Genomic DNA, 22,687 nt, shown 5'->3' on the forward strand with positions numbered 1-22,687 from the left:
CTCATTGTATTGGGATAAATAATTACGTAAGAATTAATTTAAAAAACTCATATACAGGAATACAGTCTAGATTAAAGTAACAGAAGCTGGAAAAATACACTTGAAGAGTTGAAAAAAGCTTTGGAGGCAGTTTAAAATTCTAAACTTCCAAGGAATATGAAAAAAATAGATTTAAATATATAAAAAAATCGATATTTTGGCAAGTAACATTCTGAGAAAAATATTTTGAGCAAAAAATGACTTAAAGATTACCAGAGTTCAAATAAATTGATAAGATACACATTTCAAAACCGCAGTAGACAAGTGAGCAAAGTATATGACCAAATAATTCACAAATGAAGAAATAGTACAAGAGATAAACAGTAAAACTTTCACCTTCATTAGTAAGAAATAATTATGCTAAAATCAGATACTATTTTTAGTTGAAAGTAGTAAATAATTTAAAATCTGTTATAAAATGCTTATATTGTGGCAAAATGGTCCATAATATTCTCAAAATGACCACTTGAATATAAACTGGTACAGCTCTGAAGAGCAATTTGGCCATACCTATCAAGTAATTATATGCTACTTTATTTAATGATATAAACATGTTTATTTACCATAAAAAGACTTCCCAATGATCCTTCTTTTGGGAATCTAAGAAAAGATTACAAAATGGAGGAAACGATATTTGAAAGCACTTTCATAGTGGAAAGTATTAAAACCATCTAAGATGTAATATGTAAAATTGGTGAAAATTGTTACATCTCTTACGACTGGAGGTTATAAAAGCTGCGGCACTGTGGCGGTCATGCACAGGTAGCTTACAGGCAGAGGGAGACTGTCACTGTTATTGCAGATGAGAACAGTGTCACTGTTACATCATGCCAGAAGGGAGCCACATGAATGCTGCCTGCTGGTGCAAAAGCAAGTTGATTCATATTGCCAAATTCCTGTTCAAACAAGTTATCAATAGCTTAGCACTGATGATTTTACTTCTAGAAATAAAATATAAGAAACTATAAATATAATCAATAAAATTGTGGTAAGTTTGCATGATGAGAGATGATTACTAGAATTTGATCACCTTGTAAGGTACAAAAATGTCAAATCACTATATTGTACACCTGAAGCGAATATAACTAATATCATATTGTATACCAACTGTACTTGTGGTGAAAAAAGTGAAAAAAGAAAGAGATGGTAAGGAGCAGGGCTAAAGATAACACATACAAACATGCATCAAAGCATTTTTACAGTGGCAAAAATTGGAGAGAACCTAAGTACAACTATAAGAGAATGACATATCACTCTCATTTACATGAAAAGATAGAGGAAAATTTAGGGACGTTACTTAAGAGTAAAGGACAAGACATGGACGGGAACCCCCTGTCCCCCTGCTAGACATCATTTGTTATTGATGCGGACTGGGGAAATTCCTGTTACTCAGGGAGATCCATTAGTATCATAGAAACCTGCTGCTCAAGCTTTGCTGATTCACCTCAAGATGCTTCAGGCATAACAGGCTAAATAAGGAAGTCCTATTACAATAAAATGATAATTATAAATTGCATTGGTACTGACTTGTTGCTGTTCCACTCACTTTCCCTTCTTAGCATGTATTGTTACCTATTTAGTTGTGTGGCAGGTAATTCAGCAGTATTCAAAATTACTACAACAGGAATTCTACAAATTGAACTTATGCTAATTCTACTACCAGTCTTTGAAAATACTAAAGTCATCATAGACATTTATATTGAATGCTTTTACACTTTGAAATTTTAAATTACATATGCTTATTACTTTACCCATGGAAATGTAATCACTAAGTGCTATTTTTCAAATATTACAACTTATGAATTTAGATGAGGGTAATTAATTTAAAATCTTAGTAAGGAATTTACTTAAGATCCAGTCCAACAGTTATAGCACATTTTAATGTAAATTCTGGTTCATCCATAGAAGGGACTGTACTCAGTCACTAAAATTTATGCTATAGGTGTATATTATTTCTGTGGGCAATGTAATAAAGTAAAAATTCAAGTTTGACTGTCTAGCAACAGAAAAAATAACAGAAGGGAGGTGTTCTTGTTGGGAGAAGCAAAAAAACATTTCTAGCATTTGAATGGAATTAAGGGTAAAGTTTTTCTAAATATATTTGAATCATTCACAGAAAAAATTCTGCATTAAAAGTTAGACAGTGGATTTTAGTACATATTTTAAAGCACCTACTGAGTACCGGGTACTTTGCAAAGTGCTAGGAGATGCTGTTTGGATCAAGTGACTATTCTTGCGCTTAGTAGCTTCGCTGCCTTGTTGCTGTGCTGCTTATCCCAGAACAGTGCTCTCTCTTTAGGAAGCATTCAGATGTTTTGTTGAGTAGAGTTTGCATCTAGAGAAAACTAGGCAAGTGAGTGTCAAATAATAGATAAAACAAAAATCATTGCTCTTTATAAGGAAGTGTAATATCTTTATTATATCTTTAAGAAAATTTAGTTACTACTAGGAAAAGTTTGATTACTGTAGGGGTATATGTTTAAGAAATGTGGATTCAAAATCAATGTACAAAAATCCATTGTGTTCCTGTATACTAACAGTGAAATTTCAGAATAAGAAATTAAAAAAATAACAATTCATTTTTCAATTGCAACAAAAAGAAAAAAATACCTAGGAATAAACTTAACAAAGGATGTGAAGGATCTATAGGCTAAACACTATAAGACAATATTAAAAGAAATTGAAGAAGACACAAAGAAATAGAAAGTTACTTCATTTTGTGGATTGGAAGAATCAACATAGTTAAAATGGCCATATTACCCAAAGCAATATACAGATTTAATGCAATCCCCATCAAAATTCCAATGGCGTTTTTTAAAGAAATAGAACAACAAAAAAATCATCAGATTTGTATGGAATCACAAAAGACCCTGAATAGTCAAAACAATCCTAAGAAAAAAGGACAAGGCTGGAGGTATCACACTCCCTGACTTCAACTTATACTACAAAGCAACAACAGTCAAAACAGCATGGTGATGGTACAAAAACAGACACCAATGCAATAGCATTGATAATCAAGAAATAAACCCACGTATATATGGGCAGCTAATTTTCGACAACGGAGCCAAAAATATATAATGGAGAAAAGAAAGCCTCCTCAATAAATGGTGCTGGGAAAATTGGAAAGCTATGTGCAGAAGAATGAAACTAGGTTTCTGTCTGTCACCATGTACCAAAATTAACTCAAAATGGATGAAAAATGTAAGTATAAGACCTGAAACAATAAATTGCATAGAAGAAAGTATTGGTACTAAACTTACGGTCCTTGGGTTCAGAGAGGGTTTTATGAATTTGACCTCAAAGGCAAGGGAAGTAAAAGCAAAAATGGAACTATATAAATGAGACTATATAAAACTTAAAAGCTTCTGCACAGTAAAAGAAACCGTCAGCAAAGTGAAGAGGCAAACAACCAAATGGGAGAAGATATTTGCGAACACCACCTCCAATAAACGGTTAATATCCAAAATATATAAGGAACTCATGCAACTCAACAACAAAATAAAATAAACAATCCAATTAAAAAAATGGGCAGAGAACCTGAACAAACACTTCTCTCAAGAAGACATACACACAGGCAACAGATATATGAAAAGATGCTCAACTTCACTAGCTATCAGGGGAGTACAAATCAAAACCACAATGAGATGCCACCTCACACCTATTAAAATGGCTATCATCAGCAAGACAACTAATAACAAGTGTTGGAGATGTTGCAGGAAAAAAAAACCCCTCATGGTGAGAATGTAAATTGGTATAGGTACTATGGAAAACAGTATGGATTGAGAATCTCAAAAAACTAAGAATAGAATTACCATACAATCCAGCAATCTTTCTTCTGGGTATCCCCAAAATTTGAAAACATTTATCTGTAACGATCATATGTATCCCTGTGTTCATTTCAGCATTATTTATGGTGGCCAAGGCATGGAAACAACTGAAGTGTCCTTTGATAGGTGATTGGATAAAGAAGATGTGGTACATATATACAGTGAAATATTAGCCACAAGAAAAGATGACATACTGCCATTTGCGACAACATGGATGGATCTTGAGATTATCATACTAAGCGAAATAAGACAGAAAAAGTCAAGAACCATATGGCTTCACTCACATGTGAGATATAAAACTGAAAGCAACAAATGAGCACGGACAAAGAAAGAAACATGATTTTGTGGTTACCAGAGGGTGAGGTGGGAGAATAGGGTAAAGGGAATCATACATATAGTGATGGAAAGAGAATTGACTTTGGGCGGTGAACACACAATGCAGTACTAGATGAAGTATTATAGGAATGTACACTTGAAACTATATAATTTTACTAACCAGTGTCACCCCAATAAATTTAATAAAAATAAAAGAAAATAAAAATAAAAAATGTGGTTAACAGAAGGATATCAGAAATGTATGTGTGAGTGACTAACCAAGTAATACATAGGTTAAAAAGTTCACTCTCAGAGTATTGATGTGCTCTTTGATGCCAGTGTCTCTAGTACATTTGGAAAGTCTTTGGAAATAGGAAGTCAGAAGATGTCCCTCCATTTTGTACCTCTACTGAGTAAGAAATAATTTCTCGGCTTATTTTTTCCACATCAGAGCTTTCTGATAAAGGGAACAATGAGGTTTGGTGTTTGGAAATAGCTTCTTTTGACTAATAGACTGAGCATCAAATTCTAGTTACGATTAAAACCTACAACTGAGCTAGACATCATATTCAGCTTTACCTTTCAGTCTTACCTCTGAGCTTTATTTAAAGTCCCATCCCAGTCACTGGTGACAAGCTCTCTGAACAGAGCTGTCTTTCTAGCATCTGTTGTTGTATAACTCAGCTCCCTTGGAGGGAGTGGACAGTGTTTTGAGCAGGAGAAGAAAAGGCAGTAGGTAACAACTGGAGGCACGAGCTGAAGGAGAGGGGTTGGGGGCCTTATTGCAAGAGTGCTCTACCATGGGAGATAAGAAATGGCTTGGTATTTTCTGTTGCAGTTTAATCTTACTGAAAGAGCAAACCTCTGGTGTGCTGTCACAACACGTCACCAGGTTTATGCTGTGACCGAGGGAAGGAAGGCTTGGGGGAGTAGCTGCATGATTCCACACAGGGTTAGAGGGAGGGAACATGGGGACACAGGCAGATAAAATGGTCTCCTGACTGCCTCTAGTTCCTTGTGCACAGAGGCATCTGGAAGGTTATCGTGTTATCTGATTCTTGAATACAGCCAGTCACCTGAAGTCAGTGTTGCTTTTAGCAATATGTGTAATTGAAGAACACTTACTATGCAAAGAATTTTTATTTGCAAAAGCGAGTAGTATTTCTTTTACGTGACACTTGAATTTTATTTGACATAAGACTATGCCCTTATTCCTTTAGATATACTTAAATTTCACAGAAATTTAAATTTTATGAAGCATGTATTAATATTTCTCCCTAGAAGAAATATTCCAAAAGTTCTTCCTTTAATTATATAAAAATAATGACTCATGGTTCATAATTTCATTAGATATTCACTGTTTGCCAAAACCATATGTGCATTTTGTCCATATCCTTGTGCTTAGAACTGATAACGTTTTAACAATTTGCAGAAATAAAACAGCATTTTCCTCTAGTTGACATTACTTTTTAGTGAGTATTTTGTTATCCGTAGTGTTGTTTTTTCCTTGTGGTTATTTCTGTGTTTGTACACATACTAGAAGGCTCAGGATTGGAGAAAAACACCAATCCACTGTGTATATATTGCTTCTAAGTAATAGCTCTGGAACCTTCGGATGAGGAAGAAGTCAACTCATTATTGGGAGGCAACATTTATCTGCGTTGTTTCCTTTACCTCTATCCCTTATTTCCTTTAGCTGACTTAATTGAGAGTAAGCTGTGTTATTTTCCAACCCAGAAACTATATTTTTAAAAAAATGCTCTTCATATTACTAACACTATAATACAGAAATGATAAGTGAAGTCAACAGGTAAATTGAATCATGTGGACAAAGTCTCCAGTGACTCATATGGGTGGAGGAGGAATAGGATGACTCTTTCTCTAACAAAGCCAACTAATGCCAGACTTCCTTGACGTTTTATAAGTTGCCCCAGCTCATATGGTTCTTTAACTTTTATATTACCAAAAGATTACATTTTAAGATCCAAATACTATAGGAAAGTCACTGTCAAGTACTGGTCAAGGGCCACAAGTGTCTTGATTTATACTATGCCAGAATTATGTTCCTATTCAGTAATGTTTCAGCTATTAGTTCTTCTATGCATTGCAAGAATGCCACCAGTAATAAAATTTAACAAATGCCTGGTTAATAGGAAACAACTAGAATTAATTTGGAACTCTTGTTTCTTATAAACCCGCTCAATTGTTTTCTAGCGCCTCAGCTAGTGATTATAGAAATATAAAGTTGCCATGAAAAGGAGAAAACCTTTCTTCCTACATGGCTTTCAGTGTACAAATAAGAAATTGGGAATCAAGGAGTTAACAGTTCTAGGAAATGCTTAAAGTTGAGGGGATGGTTTTATTATCTGTATTAAATTGTCTAACGATCATTGTGTGAGGAAACTATGAAAACAGAACAATCTCTTTTGTTCACCAGGCTAAATCTTCAGAAGCCACTGTTTTGTCATTTTGAATCCTGTTAAACAACATTCTGAAGGTTATTAAATTGAGCCTTTTGCCTTTTTTATTTTTAGCACACTCAAGTGTATATATAAATCTCTGGAATGTTGAAAGAGTGACATTCCACAAGTGTCAGATTTTTTTTTTCTGTCTCCCATTGTGAAGAGAAGACTCGTAAATTAAGAATGTTTTAATTCTTTCTCCTTTATTTGCTTTTCTATTGGAGCTCTCTTACAGAATAAAGAATTGGTTTTCTTTCTTTCTTTTGTTTTCCTTTTTTTTTTTTTTGTGGATGGATTATTGAATAGGAAAGTCACTGTTTCAAGTTGTTGTTTTCTGGCAGTGATTAATGATTAATTAACCAAGCTAGCATTAATAGAAAGGCATTATTATAGTATTAAATTTCTATGTGGCCTGGCATTGTATTAGTGAACAACAAGAAAGTAGAATTCACAATAATCTAGATTTAGAACCAATAAGTGTACTCTAAGTTGTAGTTGTCAAAGCTGTATTCTTTTCATAGTATTCTAGAGTATGGAGACACATATATCCTTGTAGATTGCTGTAGCAACTTAAATTTGTTCACTAGTAGATTCCGAAATGACTTTTAATCTATTTTGGGGAGTTCTAGTACATTTAATTTAATTTTTTACCCTGTCATATTGCTATGGTAACAAAGCAGTCAATCATGGACTTGAATGAGGTTCCAATAAGAACTAGTTGGCTATGAGGATGAGTTCCACTGTACTTTTTAGATCTGGCAAAATAGGATGGTTTTGAAGCTACCTTTTAAAATAAGGATTGGTTTGAGGAAAAAAATCAACTAAAATGATTAATAAAAAAATGTATTCTTAGGGCCAACTGAACTAAATTATAATGAAGAGATTCCTAAACTGGCTATTTGAAACAATGAAATATTACCTTTCTTTAACAAATGGAGAATTAACTATTTTTAAGGACATGGCTTTGGATATAGAAGTATGTCTGTATGGTTTAAGAGGACCATGCCCCATTTTTGCAGGGCTGTTCTCCTTAATATGTTTCTTGTTTTCTTGGTTCTTTGCTTTCTGTTGGGTTCTTGGCTCTGAATAACATATTGGGGATGGAATAGTGGCACATATGATTTTTGAGAATGTTAAAAAGAACACTAAACTGATGATATTGGCATTTTTGTAATTGCATATCTTATTTCTTTATTTACTTTCAGTTTGATTAATAAACTTAAACCTGGTGTCATTAAGAAGATCAATAGACTGTCCACACCAATAGCAGGTTTGGTAAGTAATAAATTATCTTCAAAGCTAGATTTCTTTGTTTTTGAAATGTAAATAGATGGGCATAGACAGATTCTCTTTTCTGGAATTAATAGAAATTAAGTTTGGGTTTTCTTGCTCGGAAAATTGTGTTTAGTGATGTCCTCCTTATGCCTTTAGTTACTCTCTCTGTGTACCTTCTGCTGGGAGGCTTTTATTTTATGTTTGTTTTGATTTTTGTGCCCTCAGACTTCATATATTCCTTGCCTTGGCTTATTTCTTCCGCAAATGGTATTTGTTTGAGATTGTGTTCCTTTGAAGCTCAGTCTGCATACATTGTTTGCTAGTTGACCTCAATTTAGGGAAACTGTTCGATGTTCACTAGTTGTTATGGTTCTGGTACTTCCTGCTTATGCGTTACACTCACTCAGCACACAGATCATGGGATGTATTTGCAAAATACTAAAGACCTGCTTGCTCAATACTCAAGACTTTTGCTTCATGTAATAGATTTCCTACCAACATCCTATGTGATGTTGGGCAATCACTGTCTTCCTCTTTGTCTCAGTAATATCCATAAAATGACTATGGGTGATTCTCTAGATTTTTTTCAGCTTTAAATTTGGAATTTTGCATGTGAGAAATATTCCACACTGTCATATAAGGTGAGACTGCGTCTTTGGAAAGAAGTAATTTATAATTAAGTACAAATGGTGGATAATTTTCAAAATGTTAGCAATAACTAAGAATGAAGGTTGATGATAGAAGTCAGTTAAAAAACTTAATTTCACAAAACACTGCAGTTTAAAAGCTAATAATTGGAATGTAAAAAACACACACATTCTTTTGGGAATAGTCAAGCTGGGCTTATAATACATTCCAGAACCTTCTATTTGGCTACCATGTATATGCAGATATTAAAGGCATGAAGTATTAAAGGTAGCAGTACCAAAATTTCTGGGTTTGCAGTTGTGATAACCTCATCAAAATTTTGACAGGAATGACTTGGTTGCAGAGTGTTCATTATTAGGAACTATCTGTCTAGCAATATATGAATATACAGTAATATATGGGTATGCATCACTTCTAATAATAGAGTGATTTGGGAGGTACTAAGCAATAAAAGTAAAGAAATTTGGTTTTTGAAGTCTTTCTAGGAAGAACATTCAGTTTAATAAACAAAATAGGCCTTATATGAAATTAACGTTAATGAAATAACTTCAGTGAAAATTGAAAGTTTGAACTGTATTGAAAGTATCATTTCAAATGCCCTGAGTTATTCTTAGATAGTTTAATGCGTAGATTTTAAACTATCATTTCTTGGATCAATTACATGCATTTTAAATGAAATTAGCCTTGGATCTCAAACAGCCTGCATATTTGGAATGCTCGAATTGTGGTGGTTTGTTGTTGTTGGCCACTAGAGGTTGTATTTAATCTTCTGATTCCATGAATGAGATGAAATCACTAGTGTATTTTTAAATCCAAAAATCTCTCCAAATATTTCTATTTCAAGCCTGAGAAATTCTATCTGGTTTAGATTTTATCTCTAGAAACTAAAATGAAATGTATTTCCGGCATATTAAATAGGATGATTTCCCAAATACAGGACAATGAGCATTTTCAATTGGATGTAGAAGCATAAGAGTGACCACAGCCACAGAAATGGGCTAGGCCCAATTGGTTTGAAGTTATCGTCATGCCTCATTTGACCATTTCCTGTGATGCTGGTGTATCAGGATGGTTATATCAAACCTTAAAAGCCTTCCTTTTAAGTGTGAGTAAGAGCTCCAGCATCTACTTGGTAGGGTTGTTATGAGGTATAGATAGTCTGACACACAGATATTCAATGAATGTTCTTTTGTGGCTCATTCATTCTTTTAACAAGTGAGTGTCTGCTGGGTCAAGAATTTTTCTAGTTTTTAGGGATATATTTGAGGAACAAAGATACATAAGGACCTTACCTTCAAAGTGCTTTCATTTTAATGGGGGAGCAGGGACCAGGCAAATAAATTCACAATTAAGCAAGAAAGCACCTGATAATAAATGTGCTGCAGAGAATTACAGTAGACTGGGGTTTTGTTGGACACTCATGAGCAGTTATAGTCAGACTATGAAGAGTGACTGCTAAGGATTTCTTAAGAAGGAATATGTCAGAAGAAGCGTTAGATTTTGACACTTTTAGAAGAAAGATGAAGAAGCTGAGCCAGACTCTTCATACTAGTAACTTTTGTGTTCAAAGCACGTAACTGATACATACAGGAGGCCAAAGATTTTTCTGAATGAATGAATGAATGAACAAGACTTCCACTGTGAAAAACGATAGGCTCTAGAATTAGGTCTTTGATGAGATAGGTTGAATTGTCTCCCTCTCTCCCCCTGCCAAAGATATATATTGAAGTCCTAAACCCCAATACCTCAGAATTTGACCGTATTTCAGAATAGGGTCACTGCAGCTGATATAACTAGTTCAGATGAGGTCTTACTGGAGTAGAGTGGGCCCCTAATCTAATATGGCTGGTGTTTTTATAATAAGATGGCCATTTGAAGACAGATACACAGAGGGGAAATGCCATGTGACAACTGAGGATTGGAGTGCTGTAGCTAGAGGTAAAGGGACACCAAAGATTGTCGGCAAACCACCAGAAGCAAGGAAGAATTCCCCTGCAGGTTTTGTAGGGAGCATGGCTTTTTGGACACCTTGCTTTTGGACTTCTTGACTCCAGAACTGTGAGATAATAAATCTCTGTTTTAAGCCACCAACTTTGTAGTAGTTTGTTATGGAAGCCCTAGGAAACTAATAAAGACAGGTAAATGTTTTAGTTAAAACATGCTTTAAAAAAACAACAACAAAAAACTTTTTATTTTGAAATAAGTATAGATTCACAGGAAGTTGCAAAAAAAATAAATAAATAAACAGAAAGAAACACAGTACAGAGAGGTCCATTTTCCCCAGATGATAACATCTTACATAACTGTGGTACAATATTAAACCCAGGAAATTGACATTGGTATGTTCAAAAACTTTAATCAGAATTCACCAGTCTTACAAGCAGTTAATGCTTTTTTAGTAACAAAGAGCAGAGATGCTTTCAAGCTAAGTGCGATGAAGAGTTTTATTTTAAGGATTTTTCAGAAGACTTGCCAATTAATTCAGTGTTCAGCAGAAACATGGCAGCTGCATTCCACATGATTACTTTTTTCCTGTTGGAAATGGTGCTTATAGTTGAGGTTGCTAGGAGAGGAATCTGAACGGATCAGATTACCTTTCCTTTGCAGGCTACAAGTATCCTAGGTCACTGGCCAGCCTGTGCATGAGTTCCTTGAGAAGAGCCGACTTGGCCAAATGGGCTGTGGTCAGGAGTGTTGGTTCCCTTTGGCTCACTCAGTTCAGGTGTGTGGGTTGACGTGGGTTCTGCGCATGTGGTTTGTGTGGGGTAGATACACCACGTTAAGTCAAATACAGTCAGAATCACGCCATTTCTGTGTAAGAGTTTGTTAAGCTGAGTGATTATAGTGCTCCAAGCCCCTTGTCCATTACTTTTTTCTTATTTTCTTTCCTTCAGCTATAACTTTTCCATTTCATGTAAGTTATCAGACATACATAGCTTTGGAGCCAAGGCAATGGATTTACCCTTTGCACATGGACCTGTGTGAAAAACGTGGAATATCCCCTGAGCGATGACAATGCAGAAAGAAATGTTGAGATAATTTCAAAACATATTGAATTCTTTGCTTGAAGCATTCATAATTATTTTTTCTTTGGGAAGGCAGTAACTATGTTCCCAAAGAGATGTGGCTTTTCTCACTTGACTGAGTTTTATTTTATTAAGAAACTGATTTCCCCTTATCTTTTCTGTTCTTTATGTTTTACAAAGCCCTGCTTAAAAAAAGAAAAAAAAAAAAAATCTAACCCAGGAGTTTTGAGTCTTCCAAAAAATTAGCTGGTGTTAAATGTGGGCATGTTCAGATCATTGAAACTCAAACTTTATTTGGGAATAAAAAAAAAATTGACCTCAAAACAAAACCCTGAGAAACAGGCAAGATATTCTGAAGGTGAAAAGAGCCGTTGAGCCAGAATAATGTTTACCATCTGATGTGTTAGTGTATGTGAAATACAATACGAATAGAATGTTTGCATCTTCCCTGGCCTCTATTCACTAGATGCCAGTTGCACCATAACCCCAACCCCTCACTTGTGACAGCTAAAAATCTCTTCTGACATTTGGCACTGGTTGGTGCCAATGATCCCTATGGGATAAAACCATCCCTGGTGGAGAACCATTGAGCTAAAGAATCAAGAAAGTAAGCACTACCCCTTTACTTGGGTTAGTGTGCCAACTGCGTATAGATCTGATTGTCATTTCAATTGCAATTTCCCTTTGAAAAGCAATGAATGGTATTCCAGAAAACTTGGTATGAACTATTCATTTGTGTGCATATTTGTGTCTATCAGTGGGCTCAGTAGAAAAATCCTCAGTATATCCACACTTGCATCAAAAATATGGGCTGAATTTGAACATCTTTGCCCTAAAGTGTTACTCTTTCAGATTATATTCAAGAATGGAATGTGTAAGATGTGACTGTATGGGTTGGGAAGGTTGTCTTATTCAGGAACACTGTAGAATGTGGTAGAATGCAGGAAATGCAGATACCAGCCAGCTTAAGCTCTTTTGGATGGGTCAGTTTCCTTTGCCTTCATCATGGCTACTTCAAGAAACAAGGCAAGTTTATGGGTCCAGGGTCCAGTCTTACTGCCATTCCTCACAAGGTTATTAGTGGTTAGTGTTCTTAGAGCTGTGTAAAATTATTTCTGATTCTTTCATCTTCACTCTCTTATACACTTCGGTGTCAGGAAAGTAGTGCAACCCAGGCTGTGTGAAGATCACTGTTGAGACATTTACTTGTTCCCTTCCAGCAGCAGTAGAGAATTCGCCTGAGGAATCGGCTGTAGAATTTAAATATTCTTTTCCAGGTTTTATGTGCTTTTCTAAAAACCACTCTCAGGCAGTGACTATGTTTATCCCATTCTTTTTCCCAGGGGTAGAAGAACCAAAGGTATTGGGAGAAGGGAGGTTTGTGGGACACTGAGCTTGTGAGTTCTTTCTGCAAATAAAAACAAATAAAAAAAGTGAGACTGCAAGTGTTTTCAGGGAAAAAAGCCCATTTCTGTTTCCTTTCCCATCCAAGTTGAAGTAATGCAAGTGTGAATATAATTACTATTTTCATTCAAGGGTGGCACTTTTCTGGGTAGGAGGCAGGAATAAATTGTGTATGGTTGAAGAGAAAATACTCAAGGAATAATAGAGTGGAATATAAAATTGGACGAGAAGCCAATATATGCCTTGCTTGAAGAGTGGTGACTGACGGTTGCTCTGTGCTGGGTCAAACCCAGTGTGTGTTTCAGAGGGAATATGTGCCTAGTTACTAAAAAGCAATATACTTTTGTGACTGTATTTGGATATTGATGTATACAAAACACTGATAACAAGTGGGAAGATTGTAATGTAGAGCTAGTTTAAAATAACCATTTAATGATAAGATCAATAGTGTTTATTTTCTGTTCTTGAATTTTATTACTGATTTTGTAGATTTGGTTGAGGAGATCTTCCACCTAGCCAATTTGGGAGAGGCTTTCACCAAGCAAATTCTTTTTAATCCACTCATTTTGCCTGTTTGATTGCTTAGCCAATAAGAGAAGCATTCATACAGAGCTGATTCTGGTTGCCGCGGTCCCCATTTCCAAATGGATGGGGAATAACACTGAGGTCCTCTCCAAAAACACTAGTCTGCCTTAACTCTTACTTAGTTTTCATGTTCTTGATTTCCTCACAATTGATAAATAATGAAAGCTAGATGTTACTATAAATTACCATGCTCTTTAATTTTTGTTCATTTCTCACCTGTCACTGGATTGGAAAAATTTTATATATTCTATTTCCTAATGGAGCCAGTGATGGTTAAACGATATCAATAAACTTGAGTAAAACTCAATTGTGGTCTTGTTATTAAAACTATGCTAAAGAAATGTTTTTATTTCAAAGGGAGGGCGAACCACTGTTACAAGTTGTGTAATTATGCCTCAAACACTGAAATTTAAACTATTCTTATTTTACTAGTTTGTCAATGTCATTATTTTCTTTAAAAAAAAAAAAAATGACAAAAACATGCTATATTACTTTTTCTTCTTAATACAGATATAAGGGAGTACTAGTATAGTATTACCATTAGTAATGTATTATTTACACTTGTATAAAAAATCATAGCATAAAAGTTAGGCATTTACTAAAAATAAGACCACTGTATGCATTGAAAATGATATTTTCCATGGTTGTATTTTAATTAAAAATTTTTTCTAATGTATATTTTACTGGAATATCTGTGTATCATCATCTGTATTTTTAAATAGTTTGGGGTTATTCAATAATCAAGTCTGAGAAAATAGGCTGAATGCGGATTGTGCATAGTCTGTCTTCAAGGTAACAAATATTAGATTTTAAATATCCAAATACCTTAACACCTCCACATAAATGACATATAAATAAGTCAATAATGGTTGAGTTATTTATAAAGTATTTTTAGGTGATTTTTTTTCAAAAGTCTCTCTCTCTCTCCAACTCTCAATTAAAGATAAGTATCACCAAGAGTGAAAACTTAAAAACTTAGTGTCACTTTGAAGTTGCTCCCAGTACCTTCATAATGAGGCAGCACTGTAAATCAGGAAACTCCTGTTTTATTTCTAGCCCTAATCTCTTAGTCATGGCGTTGGCACAAGTTTAGGAGCACTTCCCTAGAGTTCCAAAACTTGTTTTTCAATCTAAGATGAACGTTTATATACCAGCATTCAGCCTCGAGGGTAATCATTTTTTAAACATTAATGACTTAGAATTCTTCAAGCAACACTATAATGTGTGAAGTTAAAAAAAATAAAAAATGATTCAGAGTAGGATTGTATCACCCATAACCATTTTATTCAGATACAAAAACACTTGGCATATGTCTCTTCAGGCACCTTTTTGTTATGTAGAAATTGAAAAAGGAAGAGCAAATGAGATTAATACGAAATAAAACCCAGGTATAAGACTGGTATGAGGTCACTGGTCACTTGAGGGTTTTAGGCCTGGGACTGTCTCTCCCTTCCTAAAAATATTTATTTTTTACTTGTTTATTTATTTATTTATTTATTTACACCTATTATGTGCCAGGCACTGTTCTAGGAACTTCGGACACACCCACAAACAAGGCAGAGAAAGTTCCTCCCTAATGGAGCACAGTCAGTAAATCAATAATGACCCATCAGGTGCCAATAATTATTGTATCATGAAGAATATAATATCCCTTATCAGTTACCAATAATTACACTGCAAAAATAAAGCAAATGGGTAGGGAATGATTAAGCGCATGTATGAGAAGTATTTCCGAGAAGGTGCTCAGGGACATCTGATTTCTAGAGTTGACATTTGATCAGGGTTGTGAATGAAGCAAGGGAGTGGGAAAGTACGGGGATGGGTGGGAGTTTTCCAGTTAGAAGGAAAAGGGGGTCAAGGCAGGATCAGGCTGGGCCAGCAAGGACGACTGTGGGTCTGCAACTGAATGAGAAAATGAGGTAGGCCAGCAGCGTTTTCAAAGGCTTCCTGGACTTTGGTGAGTAGATCTCATTTTACTCTAAAATGTGGTGAGAAGCCACTGGGGGCTTCTGAGAGCAATTTAGTTTGTTGGTAGAGATCACTGCTTGCCTGTGGTGAAGGATGCACATGTTTGTGACTATATTAAAAATCATTGAGTCGTACACTTTAAATGGCTGAATTGTATGGTGTATAAATTATATCTAAAAATAAACTGAAAAAAATATCACCGGTTGGTGTGTGAAGGATAGAATGAAGGAAATCGAGAAGAGAAGCAGGAAAGCCAGGTTAAAGAACAGTTTCAGTAGTTGTGATAGTTAATTTTGTGTATCAACTTGACTGGGCCATGGATGTCCAGATATTTTGTGGAACATTACTCTTGGTGTGTCTGTGAGGGTGTGTTTGGAAGACATTAACATTTGAATTGGTAGACTGAGTAAAGCAGATTTCCCTCCCTTATATGGGTGGGCCTTATCTAATCAGTTGCAGGCCTGGCTACAACAAAAATGCTGACCCTCCTGTGAGAAAGAGGAAACGAGTCCTGCTTTAGTGAATGAGTTGGGACATTGGTCTTCCTGCCTTCATACTTGAACTAAAACGTCAGCCTCTCCTTGGTCTCCAGCCTGCTGCCTTTTGAACTGAAACTTACATCATTCCCTTGACTCTCCTGGTTCTCAGGCCTCTGGATGTAGACTAGAACTACACCGTCAGCTCTCCTGGGTGTCTGGCTTGTAGATGGGCTGTCATGGGACTTCGGATCCTCCATAATCTCATAGACTTTGGAATAACATTTTACAATTATAGTGAGGGAATCTTTGGAATTTGTGACATAGAGAAGACTAAAAAGTGAGCTAGCTTCATGAAGCAGGAAGTCCCTGGGCCTGGAAAAGCCTTAACAAGATCTGGTGATTGAGACACATAACCTATAAGAGTGATTCTATGGAAGAGGGCGAGTGGGAACAGCTGCACCGAAGGAACTCCAGTTCTCAGGGAGCGCTCAAGTTTGCTATGGAGTTCATTAAACAGGCTTTATTGCTTCATAACATGTGCCTGTTGGTGTCATTATGACACATTTCTTTAAGCAATTACTTATCTGTTTGGAGCATAGAACATGAATAATTTGAGGACAGAACTTTTTTTTCTTTTACTCTACCATTTTGTGTCACCCCCCACCCCCACCCCCATCCCCGACCCTCCACCTCTGGCAACCATCAATCTATTATCAGACAGAACTTCTTAAGCATTTATTTCAGCATTTTTTTTTTTAAAGAGCAGGTAAGTTTTAGAATTCATTTTTGGTGTTAAGTTTATTTTGTATAATATGCAAGACTGTACACAGTTTTATGCTGCAGTCTGACGAAGCCTGTTACTGCTTCTGTGTAGTTGTGACCCGAGCTAGCAAAGCATTTCAGTAACTATCCTTCTACTAGAGCACTCCGCCCTCATTCCATGACCTGCTGCTACCCTAACTTGCCATCTCACAGTTCTGCCTCTTGGTCTGGTGTTTGTTCCTGCTCTGCCAACAGTGTTGGAGACGAATCAAATCACCAAGCTTCTGGCATAATTATCATGTATAGTCTCCTGGGCCCTCAGTGTCACTTGGCAATTCCTAGCTGGTTCCTGTTCCTATTCTCACATGTGACAAAACTTGACAAATGCTCTCCTTGTCCTCAGTCCCTTTGCTGTTAGCCAGCAAATGACTGAGGCTTTTTCTTTGTAGAGAAATAAGGACCCAAATAAAACTTAAAAAACAAACAAACAGGAAACAAATTAGCTGCTTATTTTTATCACAAATAACTATTGAATTTGGATCTCGGAGTGTTTACCTATATATGATAGTCATAAAATGTAGGTGTTTCTTCGCAGTTTACATTTATTAGCTAAGTCCTAAAATAGAGGATGAATTTTCCAAAATAATAAAACAAGTTGTCAACCGACCAAAATTGTGACTTAACTGCTTTCTTCATGGAAACTGTATAATTACAATGCAAATTTGGGTATATTGTCATTACTCGGCTGCTTGGGAGTTGCTTTAAGATAATTTGAGTGGTCACAAGTAGTGTGCTCACAATTAGTGTATCATCAGAATGGAATTCAAGTACTCTTGGTGATGGCCTAATGGTGAGCTCTGTAATCCCTAGGGGATTCGTGTTCATACTAAGGAGAAACACTGCTCTCAGTCATATTTGGAAATATTTTTCTTGTATTGTTCTTTGTCAGAAAACTTATGTCTACAAAGACTCAAATCCCCTGGAGGACCTTCTTAGAAGGTAGATTCTGACCCCGCATGTCTGGGTGGGGCCTGAGAGTCTGCACCTCTCACAGCGCCCAGGTGATGTCCCGGCTGCTGGTGCGAGGACCACACATGGAGCAGCAAGAGGCTAGTGCAGCTGTTCCCCAGTCGGACTCTGCAGCAACCTCGCTTTCGTGGAGACTCCGTGTGCTCCCTCAAGTGATGCAGATGTGGCTGACTGGGGACAGTTATTCTCAAACATGGACTTAGTTCAGTTTCTTGTCCTGAAACAGTGGTGACAACCCCTTGATTGCTGGCATATACTTGCTAACTTTTTGGCACTGTCAGTTCCAAAGGGAGAGGAGGTAGGGGCTTTGGTGCCCTATCATAAACGGGATGAGAATGAGGTCACCAGCTCTCTTGGGTAAACTGATCTGAACCATCGCGTGCTCAGGTTCAGAGGAAGTCGATAATGCGCTCTCTTTTTGAATTGAAACATCTTTCTTAGGGTAGGCATAGAACATAGACCCACAGTGGGAATAACAGGCCAAAGTGAGCACAGGACGAGCATTTGGGTCTTGGATGGAGATCACATCCAGGTGATGTCGTTCTGGGAGCTTCAGGTGTCACCTGCATGGCCATCAGGTCACAGCCCTGATCATGGCTTCACCGCTTTTCAGAATTAGTTAGGATTTTGATCTTAAAGACCCCATTTTTATGACAGCTCTTGACCTCTACACTCAGGAAATATTTGCATAAGTGGGTCTAACTGGTTGGATCTTATGAGTAGACAGCTCCCCATTTGTTGTCATAGTAAGGTTTCTTGATACAAAGTATTCCTGCTACACGTTGGAAGTCATCACACTTGAAATTTTATCAGGTAGGATACTTTACAAAGCATACACTTTGATGAGGAGTTAGTCTTTTGTGTAACAAAATTATTCAATATGGAAGAGAAAAAAATAGAGCATAATGCTATTTATGTAAATTAGACTACACAAATAAATTGACACTTTAAAGGACATTTACTTTTTTAAGCGCAATAGAGAAGGCACCGTTTAAAAAATAACTTATGGGGGTGAAATTTACATAACATAACATTAGCCATTTTAAGGTGAACAATTCAGTGGCATTTAATACATTCACAATGTTTAACCTCCAAACATTTCTATCACTCCCAAGTAAAACCTCTTCTCTATTAAGTGGTTTCTCCCCATTTTATCCTTCACCCCCAACCTTGGCAACCACCAATCTGCATGCTGTCTTTATGGATTTATGTATCCTGGATGTCTCATATAAACGGAGTGTGTGACCTTTTATTTATTATAATGTTTTAGAGGTTCATCCATGCCATAGCATGTATCATCACTACATTCCTTTTTATGGCTGAATAGTATTTCATTGTATGGATATATCACAGCTTGTTTATCCATTTATCTGTTAATGGACATCTTAGTTGTTTCCACCTTTTGACTGTTGTGAATAGTGTAATCAATATGCGTGTACGGGCAGACCTCAGAGATATCATGGGTTTGGTTCCAGACCCCCTCAATAAAGCGAGTATCAAAAGAAAGTGAGTCGTGATCTTTTTGCTGGTGGAGGGTCTTGCCTTTAATTTGTAAAGACTGCAACATCCATGAAGTACAGTAAAGCTTAGAGCAATAAAACAAGTATGCTTGGGCGGCATGTACTTGTTTGAACATCTCTTTTTGATTCTACAGGGTATACACTTAGGGAGCAGACATCTTTTAATAAAGAGTAGTGGGGTATAGGATGAGGAAGAAAACAGTAAAAAAACAAAAACAAAAACGAGAGAGCCTTTATATTGCTTGATAAGGTCTTATATGATTAATTCAACTCTGGGGCCCTGACACTCTCCCTAACTACTTCCATTCCTGATAAAACAGCAAGGAAACCTGCATGGGTGACATGGGAATATGTTACTGCATAAATGCTTTTGGAAGGAAAATGGGATGAAAGGCTTTGATAGGGCAAGTGTTACCAAAGACCTATGTTACCTCTGAGTCTAGTGTTAGAATATTCGTTTTGGCCTCATGTTCTCCTTATCATAACTCTCTTTTCGGGATTTATAATAGAGATAGAGAAAAGTTAAGACTCCATAGAAATGCATAATTGTGTTCATGTTTAAAACTGGAAAATGCTGGGAGGAATTGGAACATGGTCCTACATTTGGGGCCAGGAGAACAAGAGTGAGAACTGCTCTCCCCACCTCGCTTCCTGCCAGAAACGGAGCATCCTAACATCAGAGGGTTGGGAGATGGTTGCTTTGGGGAAAGTGAAGGAAAACTTGAGTAGGAAACAAGACTATTAGGGTAGCATTGAGAAGGAAAGCTTTTGGATTTGGGGTGATCCTTGCCTTATAGTAAATGGCTAGTCTTCAGTGTCACTTATTTACTCTTTAGCCCCCTGGAGTAAAAAAAACTAAGATTTCTCCATTAGATTGTTAGATTCTTTTGGCAGTTTTCATCTTTGCCATGTTGGAGCTCTTTGCAGCATCACACTCTCCCATCTTGAGACTCTCTCTTCCCTTGTTTTCCATAATGCTATTCCCTTCTGCTTTTCCTCTGATTTCTCTGGTTGCTAAATTTTTGTTTTTTCTTTCTTGTCTCCCCCCTCCCCTTTTTTTTAATAACTGCCTCTTAAATATTGGTGTCTGATTGTGAATCTTTCACTATCTTTGCTTTTCCTAAGATGGCTCATCCACATCCTTAATTTCAACTACTGCCAACATGTGCTTGATTTCCCAAACCATTTTAAGATCAGATCCTATTACTGGGCTCTATACCCAATTTGCCATTAGCTGGACATCTTGATGTGGATATCTGAAACTCAGTGTCTCTCAAACAGTTTATTTTTCTACTCCAAATGAATGATTAATCTGTATTCTTTATTATGTAAGCATTGTAGCCAACCTCTACAGTGGTCCCAACAATTCTCACATGATATCTATCCCTTTGTTACCTATAAATTGTACTTAATAAACTAGGTGATCTGAAAAGATTTCCAAGGGAAGTGCTGCCTGGCTTCCTCTTGCTGATTACAGTAAAACGTGCGAGAGTGAAGGATACAATGATAAACATGAGAGGCACAAGAATTGTTTTGAAAATTATCAGAATCCTTGGTCAGTAAATGATGCTAGAACTGAGGAATGGCCTTCAGGCAAAGATCAAATTCAGAGCAATGGCAGGAAAACAAGGTTTAAAGATGAAGCTGAGGGTGTGGTGGTAGAATTCTTTTGAGATCTTAGAAAGATCCAAAGTGGTGCCTTGGAGATTTGTCTAGTCAATCATTTGGGCTTCCAAGAAGCTTAAGGGTGACGCCCCTCAGTCATCTCTGAAGACCAAGATAGAGAATGGCTTCTTTTGAAGGGATTTGTGGGGGTGGCTTTTCTGTGTATGTGTCTGATGGAATGAAGTCCATAAGGTTCAAAGAAGACTTGGCGTATTTTTGAGAAAATTGTATTTGCAGAAACATTGTAAACTTAGCCTGAAAGGGACAGAGGATTACTAAATGAAGAGACCTTTAGTTCTCCAAACTTCTATGAGGAAGAAACAGATGGGGAAAAGATAACACTGCTGCAAATGTAGGCTACTTTTAAAGGAAATGGAAAAATGATTTTTAAGGTGAACCAAGGGTCCGGAGGGTGAAGCAAAAAACCATAAAGAAGTATTCCCTGGCCTGGAATCCTAGTAAATGGCCTGCCAATGTATGCCTTGCAGGATTCAGAATTTGCAGACCAGTGACTCCTGTGTGGTGTTCATTTCTCCACACTTTGAACTGGAGTGTCTCTAATGGCCACCCTTCACCTGTCCCACTATTGTATGTTGGGTGTGGTGAGGGCAGGTAACTAGTCTTTTTAGTTCACTGGCTTTCAAGTTGAGAGGAACTGTGCTCTAGGGCTATACTTAAGGAACTTACCTGAGGCACCTCATGCACACCTGGATCTGCTTTAGATGGTGAGATTCCAGACTGGGAGCTCACCTTTTAAAGGAATGTGAGTTTTCCATGTCTTGGGAAGGGTTAGTGTATTTTACATGTGGGAAGGACATGAATCATTGGGGCCAGAATAATGAACTGTGGTCTCCAGTCCCCAAGATGGTCCCCGATAATTCTTACCTCCTGCTATTTATGTTCTTGTGTAGTCCTCCTTAGACTGAATAGGGCTAACCTATGCAACCAACAGGATACTGAGGAAATGATGGTGTGACTTGAAAAGCTAGGTCATCGAACAGTGCAGCTTCCATCTTGCTTTCTCTTGGATCATCCTCCCTGTCAAGCAGCCCTATGGAGATGTCCATTTTGTAAAGAACTGAAGCTTTCTACCAATCACCAGCCCTGGTTTAACAGCCATCTGAGTGAGTCATCTTAGAAGCTGCTCCTTCAGATCCCTGGAGAACCTTCAGCTGACTGCAGCCCCACCTGACATTTCTTCAGCAACCTGAGAGACCCCCAAGCCAGAACCATCCCATTTAGGCCACTCCTAAATTCCTGACCTTCAGAAGCTCTATGAAATCATAAGTGTCTGTTGTGTTAAGCTGCTAAGTTCTGGGATGATTTGCTACGCAGCAGTAGATGACCAGTAGCGGTACTACAATGGGCTAATGTAAATCTGGAAATGTTTGTAAGTTTTTGTGGCTTCCTCATCTTGCCTCCATTGTTAGCAAGTGCTGTTGTTCGTGACTCATTAATCTCTCTCTAATTTATCCTTTTCCCCTCCACCCCCACCTCTTATGACTACCCTCATAATTGATTCAAGGACAAGGGGCGGAGAGGGGGTTGGAGAGAATTTTTGTGTTTCTATAGGTCTGTTTTTATTCGTAGTCATGGAACAACTTAAGCCTGAAAGGAACTATTGCAGATCTCCAGGGATCATCTTTGGGGTTTATTTTTGAGAAGCTACTCTTGGTCCTCCAG

The 22,687-nt window shown here is 37.0% G+C and overlaps 1 protein-coding gene across 16 annotated transcripts in view; it reads left to right on the forward strand.

Annotated features, from left to right (window-relative positions):
* The window catches only part of LMO7 (LIM domain 7), a 188,922-nt gene that overhangs the window by 67,953 nt on the left and 98,282 nt on the right, over positions 1–22,687 (forward strand). For all 16 annotated transcript variants that reach the window (XM_074329373.1, XM_074329376.1, XM_074329372.1 and 13 more), the window contains exon 4: positions 7,849–7,918. In XM_074329373.1, coding sequence (XP_074185474.1) covers positions 7,849–7,918 — 70 coding nt within the window. The remainder of the gene's footprint in view (positions 1–7,848; positions 7,919–22,687) is intronic.

The sequence above is a fragment of the Rhinolophus sinicus genome, linkage group LG04 (assembly GCF_036562045.2).
Source record: "Rhinolophus sinicus isolate RSC01 linkage group LG04, ASM3656204v1, whole genome shotgun sequence".
In the NCBI taxonomy this organism is placed as follows: domain Eukaryota; kingdom Metazoa; phylum Chordata; class Mammalia; order Chiroptera; family Rhinolophidae; genus Rhinolophus; species Rhinolophus sinicus.